The 20,065-nt window shown below is 42.5% G+C and overlaps 1 protein-coding gene across 5 annotated transcripts in view; it reads right to left on the bottom strand.

Moving 5' to 3' along the window:
* Window positions 1-20,065, bottom strand: part of COL19A1 (collagen type XIX alpha 1 chain) — a 188,984-nt gene that overhangs the window by 166,123 nt on the left and 2,796 nt on the right. For 2 of the 5 annotated variants that reach the window (XM_083497357.1, XM_083497358.1), the window contains exons 1-2: window positions 14,171-14,275; window positions 10,526-10,649 (exon numbers count right to left, since the gene is read on the bottom strand). In XM_083497357.1, the coding sequence (XP_083353483.1) occupies window positions 10,526-10,649; window positions 14,171-14,272 (226 nt within the window). In that variant the 5' untranslated portion in view covers window positions 14,273-14,275. Of the gene's footprint in view, window positions 1-10,525; window positions 10,650-11,521; window positions 11,544-14,170; window positions 14,276-19,710; window positions 19,842-20,065 lie in introns of those variants that run through there. The other 3 variants (XM_083497360.1, XM_083497361.1, XM_083497359.1) reach the window with 3 other exon arrangements.

Here is a 20,065-nt window from a genome sequence, read left to right as displayed (position 1 = left end):
AACAATTCAATTACAGTGGAGGATTAAGTACAGGCTTAGCTATCTCACTGAAATAAAAAGGAGCGAAAAACTGTTGAAATCTGAGTTAACATCAACAAATATTTAGTATTAATTTTAAATTGTGTTTTCCCCTTAAAAATATAGTAAAGCATTTGAAGTAAGAATAAAAGCAGCTAAGTGGATCACAGGAGAAATAGCCAAACATAATTTACTGTGAAGACAATTGCTGTCATAATGTTGTGTTAACATTCAACATTGCTTTTGGAGAAAACATTAAATAATATAATAAAGGTTTGTTACAAAAACTACCTCATTAAGTTATTTTACAACAGGGGTTGTTTCAAATATGCTAACACTCTCCTATAACAGCGTTCCAACCTATGATTCGAATTCAGTTTGAAATAACTTCTTTTTAAAAAGGCAAAGTGTTCCAACATATAATGCTAATTCACAATTTGAAATCACTTTGTTTAATGATTAGCCTAACAAAACAGGCTACATTAAATTAACTTTTGAGGATTTAATGATCAGTATTCTACTATTATATAAAAACAACTCCTCAACATGTCAGTTTTCAAAGACCTTAACCCCTATATACATGAATCACAAAATCCAGGCTGGGGGCACCGATCCTACCCAGGACTTTTAAGATCTCAGACTGCAATCCTATGCATGATCAATGGTCTTTCTTCCAAGCAAATATGCATAGGGACATGCAGTCAGTTTCCCCTGCCTATTTACGTTCATAGTACTAATTCACACTTCTTATTTTGCAGCCAGATGACAGCACATTCCCCACACCAACAGCTGAGTCACACACATGCAATTTTGATGTAAGAGCCAGGATTTCAGTGGCTGTGATTTGCAATTCTACAATGACATTACCACAGCAGCATGGCTTTGGCACTCACTCATAACATTGCTCTCACGTGTTGCTATGAGAGAGAGAAAAGTTGCTGAAGGTAATATGTTAGTCAATGCTTAAGAGGCATTATATATTAATTCTATAGATATTTCCATGTCTAGTCTGTGCACAGACTGACACTTACTAGCTGACATTACACCGCCACAACAATTTTCAGCATCAAAATATTGCTTGAAGGAGCGGCCACCTGAGAACCATTTGAGTCAACGGCTGGCCTGCTAATTTAGCGCAGATGGAATCTGTATTGAATTTAAAATGTGAAGCCCCTACAAAAGAGTGCCAAAATAATATTAGCAGGGACTTTCCAAAGTGTCACAAGGTGCAAAGGGATGAGGTATAGCATAGCAGAATGTGATTAATGAATTCCAAAACCAAAAGAGGAAAAAGTTGCATTGAAAATGGCAAGTATTCCAGATGTTTCCACAATCTGGAGCTAAACAGAAATTAAACATCTAGAAGAGATCGCTCTTTCCTGTTTTAAATTTGGGCTTCCCCAAAAAAAATTTTGGGGGGGGGGAGACAGAATGCTGGAGGTTTTCATAGAATCATAGAGTTGGAAGAGACCACAAGGGCCATCGAGTCCAACCCCCTGCCAAGCAGGAAACACCATCAGAGCACTCCTGACATATGGTTGTCAAGCCTCTGCTTAAAGACCTCCAAATAAGGATACTCCACCACACTCCTTGGCAGCAAATTCCACTGTCGAACAGCTCTTACTGTCAGGAAGTTCTTCCTAATGTTTAGGTGGAATCTTCTTTCTTGTAGTGTGGATCCATTGCTCCGTGTCCGCTTCTCTGGAGCAACAGAAAACAACCTTTCTCCCTCCTCTATGTGACATCCTTTTATATCTTTGAACATGGCTATCATATCACCCCTTAACCTCCTCTTCTCCAGGCTAAACATGCCCAGCTCCCTTAGCCGTTCCTCATAAGGCATCGTTTCCAGGCCTTTGACCATTTTGGTTGCCCTCCTCTGGACACGTTCCAGTTTGTCAGTGTCCTTCTTGAACTGTGGTGCCCAGAACTGGACACAGTACTCCAGGTGAGGTCTGACCAGAGCAGAATACAGTGGCACTATTACTTTCCTTGATCTAGATGCTATACTCCTATTGATGCAGCCCAGAATTGCATTGGCTTTTTTAGCTGCCGCGTCAAGTTTGTGGTCAACCAAAACTCCTAGATCCTTTTCACATGTACTGCTCTCAAGCCAGGTGTCACCCATCTTGTATTTGTGCCTCTCATTTTTTTTGCCCAAGTGCAATACTTTACATTTCTCCCTGTTAAAGTTCATCTTGTTTGTTTTGGCCCAGTTCTCTAATCTGTCAAGGTCGTTTTGAAGTGTGATCCTGTCCTCTGGGGTGTTAGCCACCCCTCCCAGTTTGGTGTCATCTGCAAATTTGATCAGGATGCTCTTGAGTCCATCATCCAAGTCGTTGATAAAGATGTTGAATAAGACCGGGCCCAAAACAGAACCCTGTGGCACCCCACTAGTCACTCTTCTCCAGGATGAAGAGGAACCATTGATGAGCACCCTTTGGGTTCGGTCAGTCAGCCAGTTACAAATCCACTGAGTGGTAGCATAGTCAAGACCACATTTTACCAGCTTCTTTACAAGAATATCATGGGGCACCTTGTCAAATGCCTTGCTGAAATCAAGGTAGGCTACATCCACTTTATAATGGGGAGAGAAGAAGAAGAGGGAGTCCTATTGCACAACACCAGATGTCACTTTCTGTTGTCAGGAAATTTTGGCTGATTTTTTCTTTTATTCTTTAATGTTGGTTTAATTATTATGTTGTGAGTTCAGGGGTGCCCCCACTAAATTCCTGGGTGCAGTAGGAGTTAGAATTTAAGCAATGCTTGGAGTTGTAACCTGGGGGCCAGACATGCAATTTAGCGAGTGTTAAAATATAAGACAGGCCAGCATAGCAAGTTCAGGAAATCGCCTGGGAGAAGAGACATCGAGGAAAACAAAAGGAAATGATGGCCTATGAAGAAAAGCCAAGGAGAGGGGACTCTATGGCATATGGCTCTTGGGAGGGGCCCTTCCCCCAGCTCTGGGATAGTTAGGAGAGAGGAGAATTTTTTTAGGGCTGCAGTTGGGGATGATGTGGGCTAGAGGGAAATGTTCCAACCTGTAGGTGTCAGCAACGGGGGAGGAGAGCATGCTTGTTTCCTCTTTGGAATCCGAGGCAGCAGATATGGCAGAAACAGGAACCTCCAGGGATGTCAATGCTGAAACTGTAGGCTCGGGTTGTATATTTGTATAAATAAACCATATATAATAAAGTCACCACAGTCTCCACTGTGCCTCATTTCCAAAGGGAACACAAATCCCGGTTGAGCACATAGACTCCCTGCAATCTCACACTGCTCTGAGATTGGGCTGGCATGTAACAATATCATATTATAATGCTGTTTTCTGTAAGCCACCTAGGAATTTTTACTGATGGGCAACCACATATATTTATTGGATTTATATGGCAAATAAAATTTATATTAGTAAATAAAATGTTCATTACTTATGGGCTAATTAAATCAGCCATTTCCAAGAGAATGGGGGAAACACTGAAGCAAACATTGATCAATAGCTCTGCTCATGTGTTTACTTAAATGAAGGGGTGTCACAAGTTTGAAGAAGCTGTGATGTGATCAAGGTTCCAAGTTCTGGGAAAGCCTACGTACATAGGCTTCCCCTCTTCAGATGCATAAATAATTTTATTTGCATGGCACCATTCAATAGTTAAAACCAGTGCTTTTTAAAGAAAGATGGGTGCTGGTACTCTTATAAAGTACATGCAACGCTTTTAACATTTGGGAAAAATAAATAAAATATTACTCAGCCAAATTAAACAGTTGTCACCTAAATCATAATCAGATCTTCAGTACACAATAAATTAATATCAGAAACAGCAGCAACAACCCCACAACGAACCCCCCTAAACAATATCCCATCCCAAGAACCTAATGAATGGATGGCAGAACAAGGAACGATGTGTATCACTGGAGCCAGAAGCATGGTTCCAGAGCTCTTTTAGTCACATGATGCCACTTCACATGAGTAGCACATGAAGGAAGCTATTGTTGAAGAATTATCCAATGACATTAGCATCCTCTTCTTTTTTATCTATGGAGTAGCCCACATTTAGAAACAAAAGTAAGGCCATGTCAGATTGTATCCTAGCTATTTTGAGATACTTAGCTTGTTTTGCGTGTGGGTGTGTCAAAATTCCACAGAGAAGGTATATAATGAGCAGAAATCACGACATTGTTTAAGTTGAACTGAATCTTTTCAACATGCTCCCATGTTTCCATGGCCATCCTCTGCTCTGTTCATTGTGCAAGAACCTCTCTGCTTCCACTTATTAAGATTCCCTCCATACACTCTGTAAATATTCTCTAAAGCCTGACACTGTGTTCATATAAATATGCTTTCATCCTTGAGCTCATCGTTTTAAAAAATGAACTCTAAATGAAAGAAAGATGATGCTACTGTCACTTGTTGTGCCCAAGTATCAGCCCATCTACTGTGAAATACTCTTTCGTCTAAGCCTCTCCCCGCATCTTGCTTGTCTCCTATTCTACTCTCTAGAAGGCATGATAGCCTCACTCCGACTTTTGAGCACGCCAGGTTCTGTTCTGTCTCCACTATTTCTCTCCCTCCTAAAGCCCTTCATCTAACCTCATCAAAGCTATTCTCCCAGTACCATGGAGAGGACTAGATCAGGTGACCAGGGCTACAACATAGCTGCTTAGTGCATCCCACCAGTAACCATGTGAGGGTTGTGCCATCCACGTGGTTGCGCCTCTAGCCACATGGTTGTTATTATAGCCCTAATAATTATTATACCTCAATGAATATTAAACAACAACAATGAAATGGAGGAGTTACCATAAGCTTGAGGCTACAGAATATGGCCTTTCAGTTCCGTTGCAGAACCTGACCTTTATTTGAAAGTCTCTGATGAACTGGGCTTAGAATAGAACCACAAAGCAACAAAAGTGTGGACCACACACTGTATGTTCCACAACACTTAAGCAATAGAGCTTTGGTCTACTGCAAGACCGTGGTACGTTAACATTAAATTATACACACTTCACTGAGCAATTTTCAGAGGAAGAATTTTTTGGGGGGGTATTTTTTGTTATTGAATCATCACTGCCTTTTTCAACTTATTTTTTATTCTGCATCCCATACATGACTACAGCCAACATTTTTTTTAAATAACATGGTAGAATGCAAGGAGTTCTTAAAAGCTGGTAAGTGCTCCTTTTTTAGTTGTGTTTTAAATATACATAACTCTGAGCTACAACAGTCAAGAGGCCATGAGGGGGAAAAATACTGGGTCCTAGAAAAGACTGTCATTTATGTATCCCTCCCTCCCTCACTTCATTTGCTCCAGTTCTACACTCACCACAAAAATATATAGTGCAGGGATCACTAAACTGTGTGTCTCTTCTCCATAGAGAAAATAGCTGGATGCACAATCTATATCCTGGAATCTGTAAGTGCCAAAAGATAGAGAAGATATGCCCCATTTGCAGCTGGAGGGCTCATTGTCTTTGCCTTTTAAGACCAGGAGAGGAGGGGGGGAGAACAGCTATCTTAAGACCTCTGTTGGAAAGAGCAATATGGCTGCATTGTCTCTGCTATGCATCCTGACTAACACAAGAACAGTCACACTGTGTGCCTCTACCTGCCGCCACAGACCGTTGCGTTGCACCATTGTGCCAACCAGTGTGGGCGGGAGAAAGCACATATTAAATGCTGGCATTCAATTAAGTTTAGCCTTCCAAGCAAAATATTTAGAACTACCATATCATAGGCTGCACTTTACATCCATGCAAGGCTGCCCTGAGTCGTCTGCCGCTAGGCCATAAATAGAGCGTGAGCTGTAAGAACTGAAAGTCCTGGGAACATTAACTTTTACATGACACACAATGTGAGGAGTTCAACTTGTGTACAGTCAGTGTCTGAGTACACTACTGAGTTATTCTAAATGTGAATGCCCAAACGTACATGAATAGTCCCAGTGAAGTAACTAGAGGAATTATTCATTGTGCTGCTTGAGGAATAAAAATGAATTCAAATTATTAGAAGGAAATTACCTCAGTACAGTTGTGGGAGTTGTGAGATTTCACATGCAACTGAATGCCATATAATAATTACACAATATTTTTAAATAAAAGAGAGAAGAATTTTCACGCTAAGTGTTACACTTGTCAGGTTTTAGGGGAAACAAAGCATGTGAGGACGACGTTCATTTTACCATTGGGGAGACTAGATTGAAAGGACAGGTTCTTGTACATTTCAGAGTTTTGCAGAAGAGAGAATGTTGTCCTGTCCAGCTTGTCATGCAGGGATGATAAACAGCATTTGCCGACATTCCTTCTTCCACAGAACTAAAGGAGCTTTGCCCTAATTGCAAGTGATTTCTTTTCTCTTTCTCTTTCCTATACATTTTCTCTGTTAATCAGTCTTTCTGCTCTTCCTCTTTTAAAAAATCACCCTAAACAACAATGGCAACAAGAGAACGGTAGAACTGCTACTGGGTTCCAACAAACCAATTAAAAACTGCAGTACTGGAGAACATTTTTGCAAACTCAAGTGGTGTTTGAATAAAAATTCACATGTCTAAAATTCTGACCGGAAGCTAATATATTGCTAATATGCTCTGTCAGAAATCTAGGATTCCATAGAGAAGTTACTGAGACCTTCTGAATCTCTATAGTTAGAATTGGAACACAATCATGGCCTCCTCTAAAGAATTATGAGAACTGAGAACTTCTAAGAGTGCTGAGAGTTATTAGGAAACCCTTCATTACCATTCACAGCATGCTTAACAAACTACAGCTCCAAGGAAGTGGTATAAGGGTGCTTCAAAGGTATGGTGTGGATGTGACCCTGAATTAGTCCCTACCATTCACAGCAACAAGCCAGCTAAGCATAGTCGTCATGACTAACAGCACATGCCCATGGAAGTTTGCTCCAAAGTAAGCCCCACTATGTTCAATGGTACTTACTTCCAGGTAAGGATGCAAAGGACATCAGCACATACCACTGAAATCAACGGATTTAAGTAAGTTGCACCTACTATCTTCCATTGATTTCAATGGGAAGTACAACCTGATCTTATTTATGCTTACTCGGTAATACAACTCACTTAGTTCAAAGGGATGTATTTCGACATAAATGTGCACAGGATTGCAGCCTTAGTCTGTCAAGACTAAGGGCTCGCCCACACTTCTGTTTGCCCTATGATTTCTAGGCAAAGGTCTGAGAAGTCTTTCATTTGTGCTGCCCCAGAAAAATCCACTGTTTTATCACTGAATGAGAACATACATCAATCGGGTTTTCTGTGGATTGATGCGGCCAAAAGAAAAACCCCTTGGAAGTGTAGATGGCGCTCATCTGTAGGAAGATTAGGATTGTAGTAGAATGATGCCCATAATAGGAATTTCGAACACACAGCAATAATCACTAAGGATTTTTTTAAAAAAACGGACTTGTGTACAATTAAAATGTATAAATTAGCACTTAAAACTCTTTATGGCCCTGCCAACAGAGAAATCCTATGAATCCAGTGAAAACATAAATGTTCCTAAACAACCTTAATCCCTGAAAAGTCAACGAATAAAACAATTACAAGAAATAACTCATTTTTAGTCTAACACATGGCTGTTGACAGCTCCGTGAGCTTCAGTATTGTAACACAACCCTCTCTTTTAGATTTGTTAGATTTTATTTTTAGAAGTAATCACTTCCCTCCAGTAAATGGCTCTTATACCAGCAGTTCTGCACCAGTGAAAACTGAAGGGGAACATTGCTATGAACCAAAAAGCTATCGGCATATGCCCAGGCAGGCTGCTGCAAGCGTAACCAGCATAATCTGCCGCTCTGCAACATCTCTTCTTCTCCCCCAGCCCCATCCCCAGCCTTGCCATTTCCTTAATTAATACAATATTAGCTAATTAAATGAAGCCATTCCCCAGGCTCATTCAGGATACTAAGCAGAAAGCAAACCTTACTTCTTCCTTCATAACAGCCCACACATGTAATCTCTCTCTTTTCTTTAGCGTGAGTAATTGCCTTCATATTTCAGTATATGCCACTTTAAAAATCAAGGTTAATTGGGAGCTTTCTGTGAAGTTCCAAGTGTTCTGAGAATCATTTCAATGCAATTAGACCATTGTGTGCGATGTGTAAGAGTCTCAATCCAAAACAGCCATGGACCCAAGGAGAAGCAAACTCAGCAATATAGGATCATCTAAGATTCTAAGGAACGAGGAGGCAGCAGGGAAGGGACAGAGACATAAGGGGATCCTACGAAAGCAGACTCAAAAGGAAATCCAAAGGTGTAAAGAGTTCACTTTTCACTGAATAGTGGTGCAAAAAGAAACTTCAGTAGAATGAGGTGCTTAGAGATTTAGCTCTCCTTTGATATGCCTACTTCAGCAGTTTCTCTTGGCATAAATAACTTTGACTCTTTTCATTATTTTATGCTGAACCAGAAACATTTTGCCTCTCAAACCTCCATCCTCTGCATTTTGGCTCAAAAACTTGTAGATACTTTAAGGCCTATGTTACGGTGGACAGCAGAAATGGGGAAGGTGCAGGGTCTCAATATTGTTTTTAGGTATTTTTGTTTATAGTGAAGGGTCACTATTCAGCATCAGTGGTGGACTGCTAACGTTCTCTGGTGAATTTTGTCATTCTTCATTTCTGATAGTCATTTCTGATACTGCTGATCACCTGAGACCCTGAAAAACAAATAGTCTGTGCATTCAACCATCCAATTAAGGATATATTACATCCAGAACTTTGTAACTTCACACCTGAAAAGGGCAAGGGAAGGATATGGTAGGTTCACTGGGTAGTTTGCTTTCCATTTCTCTCAGGAGCTGAGATCAGCGAGTCTTGAGGAGGTTTTGCTGCCTTAAGAGTTTAGGAAAGAGACTGTAATGCAAGGTTTGCTTATCCACAGTTCTTGCTACCCTTCAGCACATTTGTAATCACTTATCACTTATTACTGGTATTTCAAGATGCTTGGAGGTTCCGCTTAACACTGGACTCCTTCTGGTCTAAGAAAAATAATTCTTAAATATATCTTATATTAAATTTTAGCATTTAGATGGGATAGCTCATACCTTCCACCTTTTTGTATGGGTTATATGAACAACGTTGCAAACTGAAAATCAATCCCATTTCTTTTTTCTATTCAAAAAGTGTTGTTATTTTGTCCATGTGTAAATCAGTAAGATTCTCTCCTACAACATTTGATGTAGATGTCTTAGGACCCAGCTACGCTTTTGTTCATCCCGTGATTTAAAGTCATGCGTCAATCTGCAGAAAAGCCGATTGATGCTTGTTCTCATTCAGCAGTAAACAGCAGGTTTTCCTGGAGAAAGCAGCAGGAAAAAAAAGCCCCATCGGACCTGTAACTTGAAATCATGGGGCAAGTGTGGATGTGCCCTCTCTGGGGTCATTCTGAATCACCCCACCTGGTGTTGCAGACTGAGCACCAGTGAACTATCAAAATACGAATGCAGTCTATGGCCAGTCCTCAGAAACTGCCAGGTCAACGTTCATCGAAATACAACTAAACCAGCTATTTCTGCAATTACAAAAACTGATTTAATCCTCAGAAGATGACAACTATCTTGATGATTTTAAGAGGCAGATGGTCCAAAAGTTTTGTGAGGGCCAAGGTGAGCAGCAGCAGAGAGATGTATAAGTGGAAGGGAAGCAGGTTTATATATGTGTTTTTTGCAAGGAAAAAAATCAAACAGATGGAAGGAAAAAATAGCAACGCAGCAAAAGTTACAAAGTACTGGTGAAAAGTGTTTCTTCTTCACCTTATATAACTTTTCCTAGGAACCTTTTTTTTTTTTTTGGTCATAGCACATACAAATTATCAGACAAGCACTGATCCAGAGAAAGGCTAGTGAGGTTCCTAAGCACATTTGCTTATTTGAAGAACAGGCCCATTCATGTCCTTACATTCACTGATTTAAATTGCCAATCTCATGAACAATTGCATGGAAGAAAATTTCATTAAAAGCAATATGGCATTCCCATCTAAGTATCGTCAGGATCATGGTGCAGGACATATAGAACCAAGCAAACCAAACTGAACTCATGACTGTGCTCTGTTTCAAAGCCCAGGGCTGGGTTCTTTTTCAATATGTAACTTAAGAAAATGAGGAAGTATCAGTAGCAGCACAACATAACTGTAAACGATTGCAAGCTCATTCCAAATGTAGACTCCTGTGAGTGGACAGGAAATGGAAATATTGCTGTTAGATACCTTGGGGTGGAAACATCTTTTAATAGAGAAGTTTAATTAAATACTTTCCAGATTAGCTTCCAAAGCTCCATTAACCCTCCATGCATTTCGTTGTACATGCACTTTCCATGTGGTGGTTGTATTATGCAGAGAGTACAACTTTCTACATAGCTGTACCTGCCCTGTTGAACATCTCAAAAAGCCTTCTGTGCCTCTATACTTTCCAAACGACTGGACTATTCTCTCAAAAGCAACAATATCACCCTGGCAAAGTTTCTGTGCCTAATTAGAAAGGAAGAGGAATAAAGAAATACCTGTTTTATCAGTGACTGCTATAGAATGAGAGACTGGAAGAAGGATGGCCAACCCAAGCCAAATTATGCAAGATCCAATTGCCTTCATCTCCTCTTGAACACATGTGAACAAATGACCAGAAATCTGAAATGAAAACATTCATGATTAAAAACACTCTTATGGTTCCACTGCGATCAAGCAGGTTGCCTTATGGATGTCCAGCCTAGACATATCCAGATTTAGACACCAGTGCTCAAATTACAAGGGGCCAAAGAAGACTTGACCTTGCTTACCTGCTGTGACAGGTACTGTTTTAAGGTTATGTGGAGCATGATTTGGCTAAAATGTGGGGGAAGTTGGGACTTACAAATTTCGTTTAAAGCCCCTCTACTTCTTCCACTGAAAATTGTTAGGCATGCCTGAGTTAATTGAAATCAATGGACTCAGGTTCAGCCTGTTTATTTTATTATTAGTAATTATGTGCTGCCTTTCGAGGCAAAACCCTCACAAGGCAGCCTACAATAAATATAATTAGTTGCATAAAAGTATAGGATAATTTAGTTTCATGTACATAGCAGAAGTTCTCAGCTGGAGCTATATCTAGACAGGATGGAGGGGTGATGAAATACTGCTCCATCTTCCTCTGTGGGTCTCAGGAATTTGCACATGATTTCACCCTTACACTTTTGTTTCATGGGTTAAGGGACTAGTACTTGAGAAGCTTCCCCCTGTATTTAAAATTAATCATATTTTTTTGTGAAGTCTAAAATAAAATCACATCAACGAAGCAATCTTCCTCTCTATACTTATCAAACCCTTTAACTACATTGCTGCCATTTAATATAAAACCTACATAATTATGAATCATCTAAATATTCCCTTTTTAGATACATATGCATACTGGTACACACGTACATACACACAAACAAATGTAGCAACATACACATGAGTTATAAGGGGAAAAGAGGCGTATAGACTGTTGAGCCATTAATGTAGTACTATACATATGTACTCACCTGGGGGTAAATCTCATTGACTAAATTCAGTGGGTCTTACTTCTGAATTGAGATGTGTTGTAACATAATTGGTTGGATGATTCCCTGCTACCAGCTAATTACGGTCCAAATCTAAAAATGGAAACCAGCTGTTTGTGTACTTTCTATGAGCATCCCTGATGACCAATAGCGATTTTTTAACACACATCCATGACTGTATAATAAATCCTTAGTTCATTATTCTGCCTGGGAAATATAGACAATTTCTAGTTGTTGAGAAACCCATGTTGAGTAATAACTGCTGCTCTGAGGACCCAGTTCTGGTCCTCTCATTAGGCAGGGTGAAGCAGTCACCTCAAGCAGCTGATTTGGGGGTCATAAAATGATAGCAAGTTGTTACTTAATTTATTATTATTCTATCTGCAGAGGCAGAGATGGGGTAGCTGTAGCACTTTCTGCCACAGTTGCAAAAATAACTTGACTGGTCTTGGGTACCAAGGTTGGGAAGGAGTGACTTTTGCTGCTCTGCCTCAGGCAGCCAGATGTCTGGGGCCAGCCCTAGAGCCATAGCTTGTACCTCTTTCTATTGCGGCCTTTGAATAATTTCTGTTTCACGGGCATTTTATTTTTGCCATTTGGGAGCAGAAAATAATTTTACATTGTGCTGACCAATGACTGCTAGAAATGTTTTAAAATTTGATATGTATTGACTGCATGTTATTTATGTAGGCTCTCTGTAACTTTGCTTACTGAAATAGCCTGTGATTGATGGTAACACAACTAAGGTGAACTTCATTTTCAATTTTCCATCCGTGAACTATACTTCCTCTCACTTCTGCAAAAATCACAAGCAGTTGTGAAGAGAGAGAAGAGTCATCAGTCAAGTACAATGTGTATCATTTATTAGTGTGAAAAAAGCACGCATGCACATACAAAGGGTGTTTGCAGGCTAATTTTAGACTTATAAGAAGACAATGAAGAGTACTTCTCAGCTACAGTGGTGCCTCGCAAGACGAAATTAATTCGTTCCGCAATTCTCTTCGTCTTGCGGTTTTTTCGTCTTGCGATGCACGGTTTCCCATAGGAATGCATTGAAAATCAATTAATGCGTTCCTAGGGAAACCGACTTCAGACCAGGTCCGGGGACAGTCTGTCCCCGGACCTCGTCTGAAGGCTGGGGGGGGGGGACAAGGGCTTTTCTTCCCACCCCCAGCATTTTAAAAAACCCCGGAACAGCGGAGGACTTCTCCGCTGTGCGGGGCGATCTTAAAATGCTGGCGGGCGGCATTTTAAAATCGCCCCGGACAGCGGAGGACTTCTCCGCTGTCCGGGGCGATTTAAAAGCCCCTGGGAAGGCAGGCAGGGGGGACAAAGACTTTTGCCCCCCGCCAGCCTTCAGAAGAGGTCCTGGACCTCTTCTGAAGGCGGGCGGGGGGCCAAAGTCTTTGCTCCCCCCCGCCTGCCTTCAAAAGGTCTCCCCGCTGCGGCGGGAGGTGTCCCCTGCCCCCCGCCCGGCTTCGGAGCACCGGGAGAAGCGATCTCCCTTCAGCCGCTTGCAGCAAAAGATGTCGGGGGAAGCGGGGAAGCGAAGCGCTTCGCTTCCCGCTTCCCCCGCACCTCTTCTAAAGCAAGGGGCTGGGGGGAGATAGCGATCTCCCCGCAGCCCCTTGCAGCAAAAGATGTCGGGGGAAGCGGGGAAGCGAAGCGCTTCGCTTCCCGCTTCACCCGCACCTCTTCTAAAGCAAGGGGCTGGGGGGAGATAGCGATCTCCCCCCAGCCCCTTGCAGCAAAAGACGTCGGGGGAAGCGGGGAAGCGAAGCGCTTCGCTTCCCGCTTCCCCCGCACCTCTTCTAAAGCAAGGGGCTGGGGGGAGATAGCGATCTCCCCGCAGCCCCTTGCAGCAAAAGACGTCGGGGGAAGCGGGGAAGCGAAGCGCTTCGCTTCCCGCTTCCCCCGACATCTTTTGCTGCAAGGGGCTGGGGGGAGATCGCTATCTCCCCCCAGCCCCTTGCTTTAGAAGAGGTGCGGGTGAAGCGGGAAGCGAAGCGCTTCGCTTCCCCGCTTCCCCCGACATCTTTTGCTGCAAGCGGCTGAAGGGAGATCGCTATCTCCCCCCAGCCCCTTGCTTTAGAAGAGGTGCGGGGGAAGCGGGAAGCGAAGCGCTTCGCTTCCCGCTTCCCCCGACATCTTTTGCTGCAAGGGGCTGCGGGGAGATCGCTATCTCCCCCCAGCCCCTTGCTTTAGAAGAGGTGCGGGGGAAGCGGGAAGCGAAGCGCTTCGCTTCCCCGCTTCCCCCGACGTCTTTTGCTGCAAGGGGCTGCGGGGAGATCGCTATCTCCCCCCAGCCCCTTGCTTCAAAAGAGAAGACCCGCTGTCCCCGGGGCAAGCTTCGTTTTGCGAAGCAAGCCCATAGGGAAATTCGTCTTGCGAGGCAACTCGAAAACGAAAAAACCTTTCGTTTTGCGAGTTTTTCGTCTCGCGAGGCGTTCGTCTTGCGGGGTACCACTGTACTTTTTTAGATTGTTGAGTAATAGGTTTTCAGCTATGCTAAGGTCGAATATATTGGTCAAAAGACCACCAAATTATCATGTGTTAGTAATAGCTGATTAGCATTTTTATTTTTGATTATTTTTAGCCTATGGTACTTAAAATTAAACTACATGCACTCACTATGAGCAGGATGAGTGGAGCAGTCACAATCTCACACTGATGTATCATTCCTATATCTAGATTTCTTTTCCTTTTTTCTTTTTCTTTTTCAGCAGCTTTCATGTCTCAGAAAATATGTAAATGAGGGGGAAAGGACAGTTCCATTTTGGACTGCATAAAAGAAGAATGTATACAACAAAATATTTTTGTCATCTATACACAATCAATCATTTCTTCTAAATCACTTATAATGAAAAGAGAATTCAGACTTTAACAGAACATAGTAAAATGCAAAAAAATAAAAATAAAAAATCCAAATAAGGATGATTATTTTTTAACTGTATATGAAAAAGTGTCCGGGTCAAACTATGCAGTAAGTGTAGTATTTTTTTTCCACATGAATGTGAAGCATCGAAGACCCCGTCCAGATAAAGACAATAGAATGGGGGAAGAATATACACAGACCTAACCCTTTGCCTCCCCACTATACCACCTATTCCGATCCAGGGTTATGGTAGTACACCAACAATTTGCATGGGGGGGCGGACTTCAACTTTCAACTTCAACCTATGGGAATTGCTGACAAGGGTCCCCCAATCTAGGTCAGGATCACAGTGGAGTAGGAGGGTCAAAACCCCATTGCCCTTGTGCTAGAATCCCAATCTAGATCAGGGCCCCTACACTGGCAACCTGTCTTTTTCTTTAAACTGCATTTAATAGTGAAAGAGTTAATGCAGAGGTTTTCACCCTTTTTGAGTCTACGGCTCCCATAACCAACTACGTTCTTTCTGCGGCACGCCCTGTGGAGCTCAGGAGCCCAGTTATGTCACCTCTTGCCTACAGAGCTGGCAGCATCTCGCCCTTTTTCAAACACCTTCCCTTGTGGAGTGTTCCCTCAAACTCCTCTCCCCTTTCCTTGGGAGTCCTCCGGACAGCTGCCGCTGCCGTCCTTGATCTCTGAGCTGTCCCCCCACCCCAAAGAGAGGTGCCTCCCAGAAGCACCATTCGCCTGCGGAGCTTATAGCCAGGGCTGCTACAATAAGCAAGAGGACATCAGAGCAGGGAGGGAAGGAAAGAAGGACAGAGGCCAGTGTTGCCCATGGCACCCCTGACCATCCTTCAACCACAGCACACTGGTTGAAAGCCACTGAGTTAATGTATTGTTAGGAGTATGTGGGGAGGGCACAGATCCCCCTAAATTCCTCGATCTAGTAAATGTTAGAATTTATCACTGCTTAAGAGGGTTAAAGAGGGTTAGACTTTAAATTGCTGCACTCAGCTATCCTTGTCCCATAAACTGCCTGGCAGAGAAGCTACCAAGAGGAACCATCCATAGATTATCGATGGCCGAGTCATTGACCTAATAAAAGACACAGAGAGAAGCCATCAGCAAGTCTAAGACTATTAGCCCGGCGCTGCGCTCTGGCTGGTTAGCAGAAGACAATGCCAGAGGGGACATTGCCCAGTTTGCAGAGGGCAATGATGAAAGCTGAAGGCCAATAGATATGGCCTTGTGGAATCTCGCACTGCTCAGAGATAGGGTGGCATGCAGCAGTATCTTCCCATTTGGCCCTCAGTGGGGTAATATAGGCTGCTCCTACTTCAGATCCATTGGTACCATCTATATGTGGTGTTCACGTTAATGTTGCCTTTATAAGGCCAACAGCAAGAAGAGGCTGTGGTTGATTCTTTATTTTGGAAGTCAGACTCACTAAAAAACAAAAAAGAAGGTAGTTGAGAGATGGCAAAATCGTGCTTGAATCTCATTTGGATAAATGGATTCTAGGAGCATATGCCTAAATTCTATTGCCTTTCTCAAGGAGTTGGAAAGCATTTTTCACGCATGACACTCAACACAACATTCAGACTCTTGCACACCATTTAAGTGCATTTTTCAACTGAATGTACGTTTTAGCCAAAAATATTACATGGGAATCATAGATGCATAAAATACAAAAACCAGTTTAAGATTCTGCAAACAGCTTAAGCCTTATTCCATTTCTTGGTTTTTTCTTTTCTGGTTACATGCAGGAAATAAATCTGTCTGTATTTGTATGATTTGATGGAATGTCATTAGACGATCCTGTGGGAAGCCTCTATAGCTGACTCAGAAGTTGGGTTTTGGATTTATGTTTTCTTTCAGTTTGGTTGACATATTGCTTCTTTGAGAAAATAAATAAATAAAAGTATCATTTTTAAAAGGTGGCTTTATTGGAATTCTAAGGACCAAAATGACACATTATAGAAAGTGAGCACTCTTTAATCTCCCAACTTTTTTTACCTGAAAGGTGGGGCCTGCCAATTTGGACAGAACAGCAGGGAAGGGAAACAAGGGTGTCTGGGTCTTTAACCTTTCATTCCAGCCCTATTTTCCTGATCAAAAGCTCACTTTGTATATTGCCCAGAAGGGGAAACAAACAGTACAGGAACAAACAATTTTTAAAAATCCCTTCATCTGTGCAGCCTTGTTGCTGCATTTCACTAAAAAACAAACAAAACAAAAACCAAAAAAGTGTAGGGAAATAAATTATATTCTCCAGGCATAATGTGTAGTATGACCCTAAGAGGCAATGAATCTCAAGTTCTGAAAACCTTTCTGGCAATCTGCAGATCTTAGGCTACGTACACATTAATGGCTTAAAATACAGTTAGGTGTACTGCAAGTCACATTTGCAAATCACATTTGCACGTTGCTATCCACTAGAGAGAGCAGGGATGTCTTTACCTGATGCACATTACCTGTTCAGTTTCCCCCCAACCCCCCAAAGCCATATTCATGAAGCTGTCATCTGTGCATGCCCGGCCATCTGACTTGTCTCACCTCAGCTTAACTGCAGAAAGAACATGCGTTTCTATTTTCAAAACATGTGGAATCTCGTTTGAGGAAAAATGCATCCGTTCAGCAGCAGTACTTTTCAAAGAACTACATGATAGACATGGGTTGTGGCTATTGTCATGTGTACTTGATGTCAAACGCCATTGGTGCACACACACTGGAGCAAACAAACAGTAATGGGTACACAGCCTTAGCTTTCTGTACTAGTTTGCATCATATCTACAGATAGAGATGTTTTTCATTGCACAAGCCAGGTATAAACATTTTAAATAAATGATGTATTTGTGTGTGTATATATTTTAAAAATAAGTGTCATGCACATTAAAAATTGGAATCGTCCCACCTTTCCCACAGTATCTTACATTCTAGGTCCTCGGTGTTTCTGTTTGTATGTTTCATTTCAACCTATCCTTGCCCCCACTATGATTCCTGCAAGCTTGAATTTAAGGCATTATTGAGGGTTATAGCCAATGCGAGTCTTACTCATAGTAGGTCCATTAATATCAGTGGCCCTAAGTTAGACATCCCAATTATTTTCAGTGAGTACAAGTAGGACTATTGGATACAACATAGGCACAGCAATCCAAGCTACAGGAAGCCAGGGTAATTCATACCAGGGTAAACTACCCTTAAGAGGGATGCGGGTGGCGCTGTGGTCTAAATCACAGAGCCTAGGATTTGCCAATCAGAAGGTCGGCAGTTTGAATCCCCCAACGGGGTGAGCTCCCGTTGCTCGATCCCTGCTCCTGTCAACCTAGCAGTTCAAAAGCACACAGTACAAGTAGATAAATAGGTACTGCTCCAACGGGAAGGTAAACTGTGTTTCTGGTTCACCAGAAGTGGCTTATTCATGCTGGCCACATGACCTGGAAGCTGTACGCCGGCTCCCTCGGTCAGTAAAGCGAGATGAGTGCTGCAACCCTAGAGTCATCCACGACTGGACCTAACGGTCAGGGATCCCTTTACCTAAACTACCCTTATTTAAAACTCTATTGGGAAGCAAAGATATTGCCAGCTGAGGCAGCCCAAGCTTAGCAGCGGTAAAACAAGCTTTTAAAATAGAGTTTGACTTAGACCGTTCTTTTTGCCAGTGTAATGTCCGCTAGGTTGCTAGTCACATGAGTGAACTGAAAGGAGTTTTGAATAGGGGTAAGTTTCCCCCTATCCCATCCCTGCTATACCCCTTTGAGGGACTTACGCTCATTTGGACATGCTGGTGTATCTATGGTTGAGCCGGGATGAAGACCCTCCACATGCGCAGGCAGAGACCTTCTTATTCCAAACTCCTGGTTCCAAACTCCTGGCTCATTCCTGGTGATCTTGGGCTTTGTTTTGTTCTCCAAGGGCTTGCTGATATTGACTGGGTGTGCTAAACCCAATGGCAACCCTGACTTTCATGTGACTATCCATTACGAGGGGACTGCAAGCATTCCTTGCATAACTGAGCAGAAGAAACTGGGAAGGACATTTGTGTGGCTCCATCTTTATTCACACAAGTTATTGTACTTGATAAGGACAACAAAAGCAGTCACATCACTTGTCTGGAAAACCCACTTGCAGATACTGATTGTTTTTATTGACCCAAGGCAGTGCCGCTCCTTTTTCTCATGCATTTCAATTGCTATTTCTTGCAAGCTGCTTTGGCCAGGCTTGCTTAAATTATCATCTGCCCACCTTCAGGAAGAAGTGTGCATGCAGAACTCACAGGGCATTAGTCCACTGCCATTCTGAAGCTTAATTTCTAAAAGAAGGTGTACTAGAGGCCATACCTAACCAATAGTTTCAAAATGCATCCTATAATTCCTGCCACCTAATCTGTGTGGGAGGTACCTGCATGATTGCTCACACGTGAGATATTGTTTAGCATGGCTGTCAACCTTTTTCAAGCTAGGTTCCTTTGTTTTCAATAACTGTGTTAAGAAAAAATCAGTAGGTAAAGCTTGCATTACAGCATCTTCATGCCAGAGCGATGGAAGAACCTCATCGGTTGAATTTCTGGTTCCGTGTCACACAGCTGTTAAAAGTAGATGATTTATGGAATGAACTTGCATTCCTGTTTACTTTCACCCCTTAATTCCAGAGCTGAATCCTACCACTAGAAACAGATTTCAATGGCTATTTTCTTGCTGGCTGCATTCATTCTTAGCTGGGAAGTATTAGGCATAGAGATTCCTGCTGATTTCTCACCTTCCTTTCCCGTGCAGTGCAACGCTCAAGCCAGTGTCTATGCACTGCCCATTCCCACCGCCCTTCCGTCTTCCAAAATTGGATTGGGAAAAAATGCTCTATAGCCCAGCTTCTCTCTCTGCCCAAGCTTGGAACTCGCTTCAGAACAGGCCGAGCCACGGCGGGCAGGTGGGCTTGTTCACGTACTTGAGCACCTACCCAGAGTTTCCTGGCAGTTAAGGGCAAATAAACATTGAATATCGTAAACTAGGAGGTATTAGCCAACCTTAAAAGCTGGACCACTTTAGACCGCTTGCGCATTTCCTTCATGTAACAGATCCATTACCTGAGATTTGTAAAGCACATTGGAGAATACTTGAGCCTTTCTTTCATACATACACGCCTGAGAAGGGGCCACCAAGCACATATAATGGACCTTTACCTGTGCTTCCTCTCAGCCTCACTCCAAAGCAATTTTAGGTGCTTAGCCCACACACACATATGTGAAAGAGCGACTCCTCTCAGAAAACCCTTGCCTGGAAAAGAAAATATCAATTACCTTTAGAGAGGAGGATGTCACGTACGACCTACTTCCTTGCCTGCGTGTGCAAGAAAAGCTCACCTAGCCCTAGTCTACATATGCAGCAGACAAGTAGTAATGAGGGCAAGAAAGAGTGAATGGAATGTATCACTTCAACCTGTGGGAATTTGGAAGGGGGGGGATCCCATTTTTAAATATTGTTCTGTGTTTAACCTGCTCCCTCTGGGGGGGGGGGGGAAACAACTTTAGCAAGGAGACAGCCAGCAACTCTGGGAATAGACTAGCCTGGTGTAGTATATACTTAATTGGAGGTAATTTTTACATGAGGAAGCAGCTAAAGATTGCAACGCTCCCCTGCTGCCTGTGAAGTGGT

This window comes from Podarcis liolepis, assembly GCF_965112155.1.
Source record: "Podarcis liolepis genome assembly, chromosome: 3".
Taxonomy (NCBI): domain Eukaryota; kingdom Metazoa; phylum Chordata; class Lepidosauria; order Squamata; family Lacertidae; genus Podarcis; species Podarcis liolepis.
This window is presented reverse-complemented; position numbering and strand designations above follow the sequence as displayed.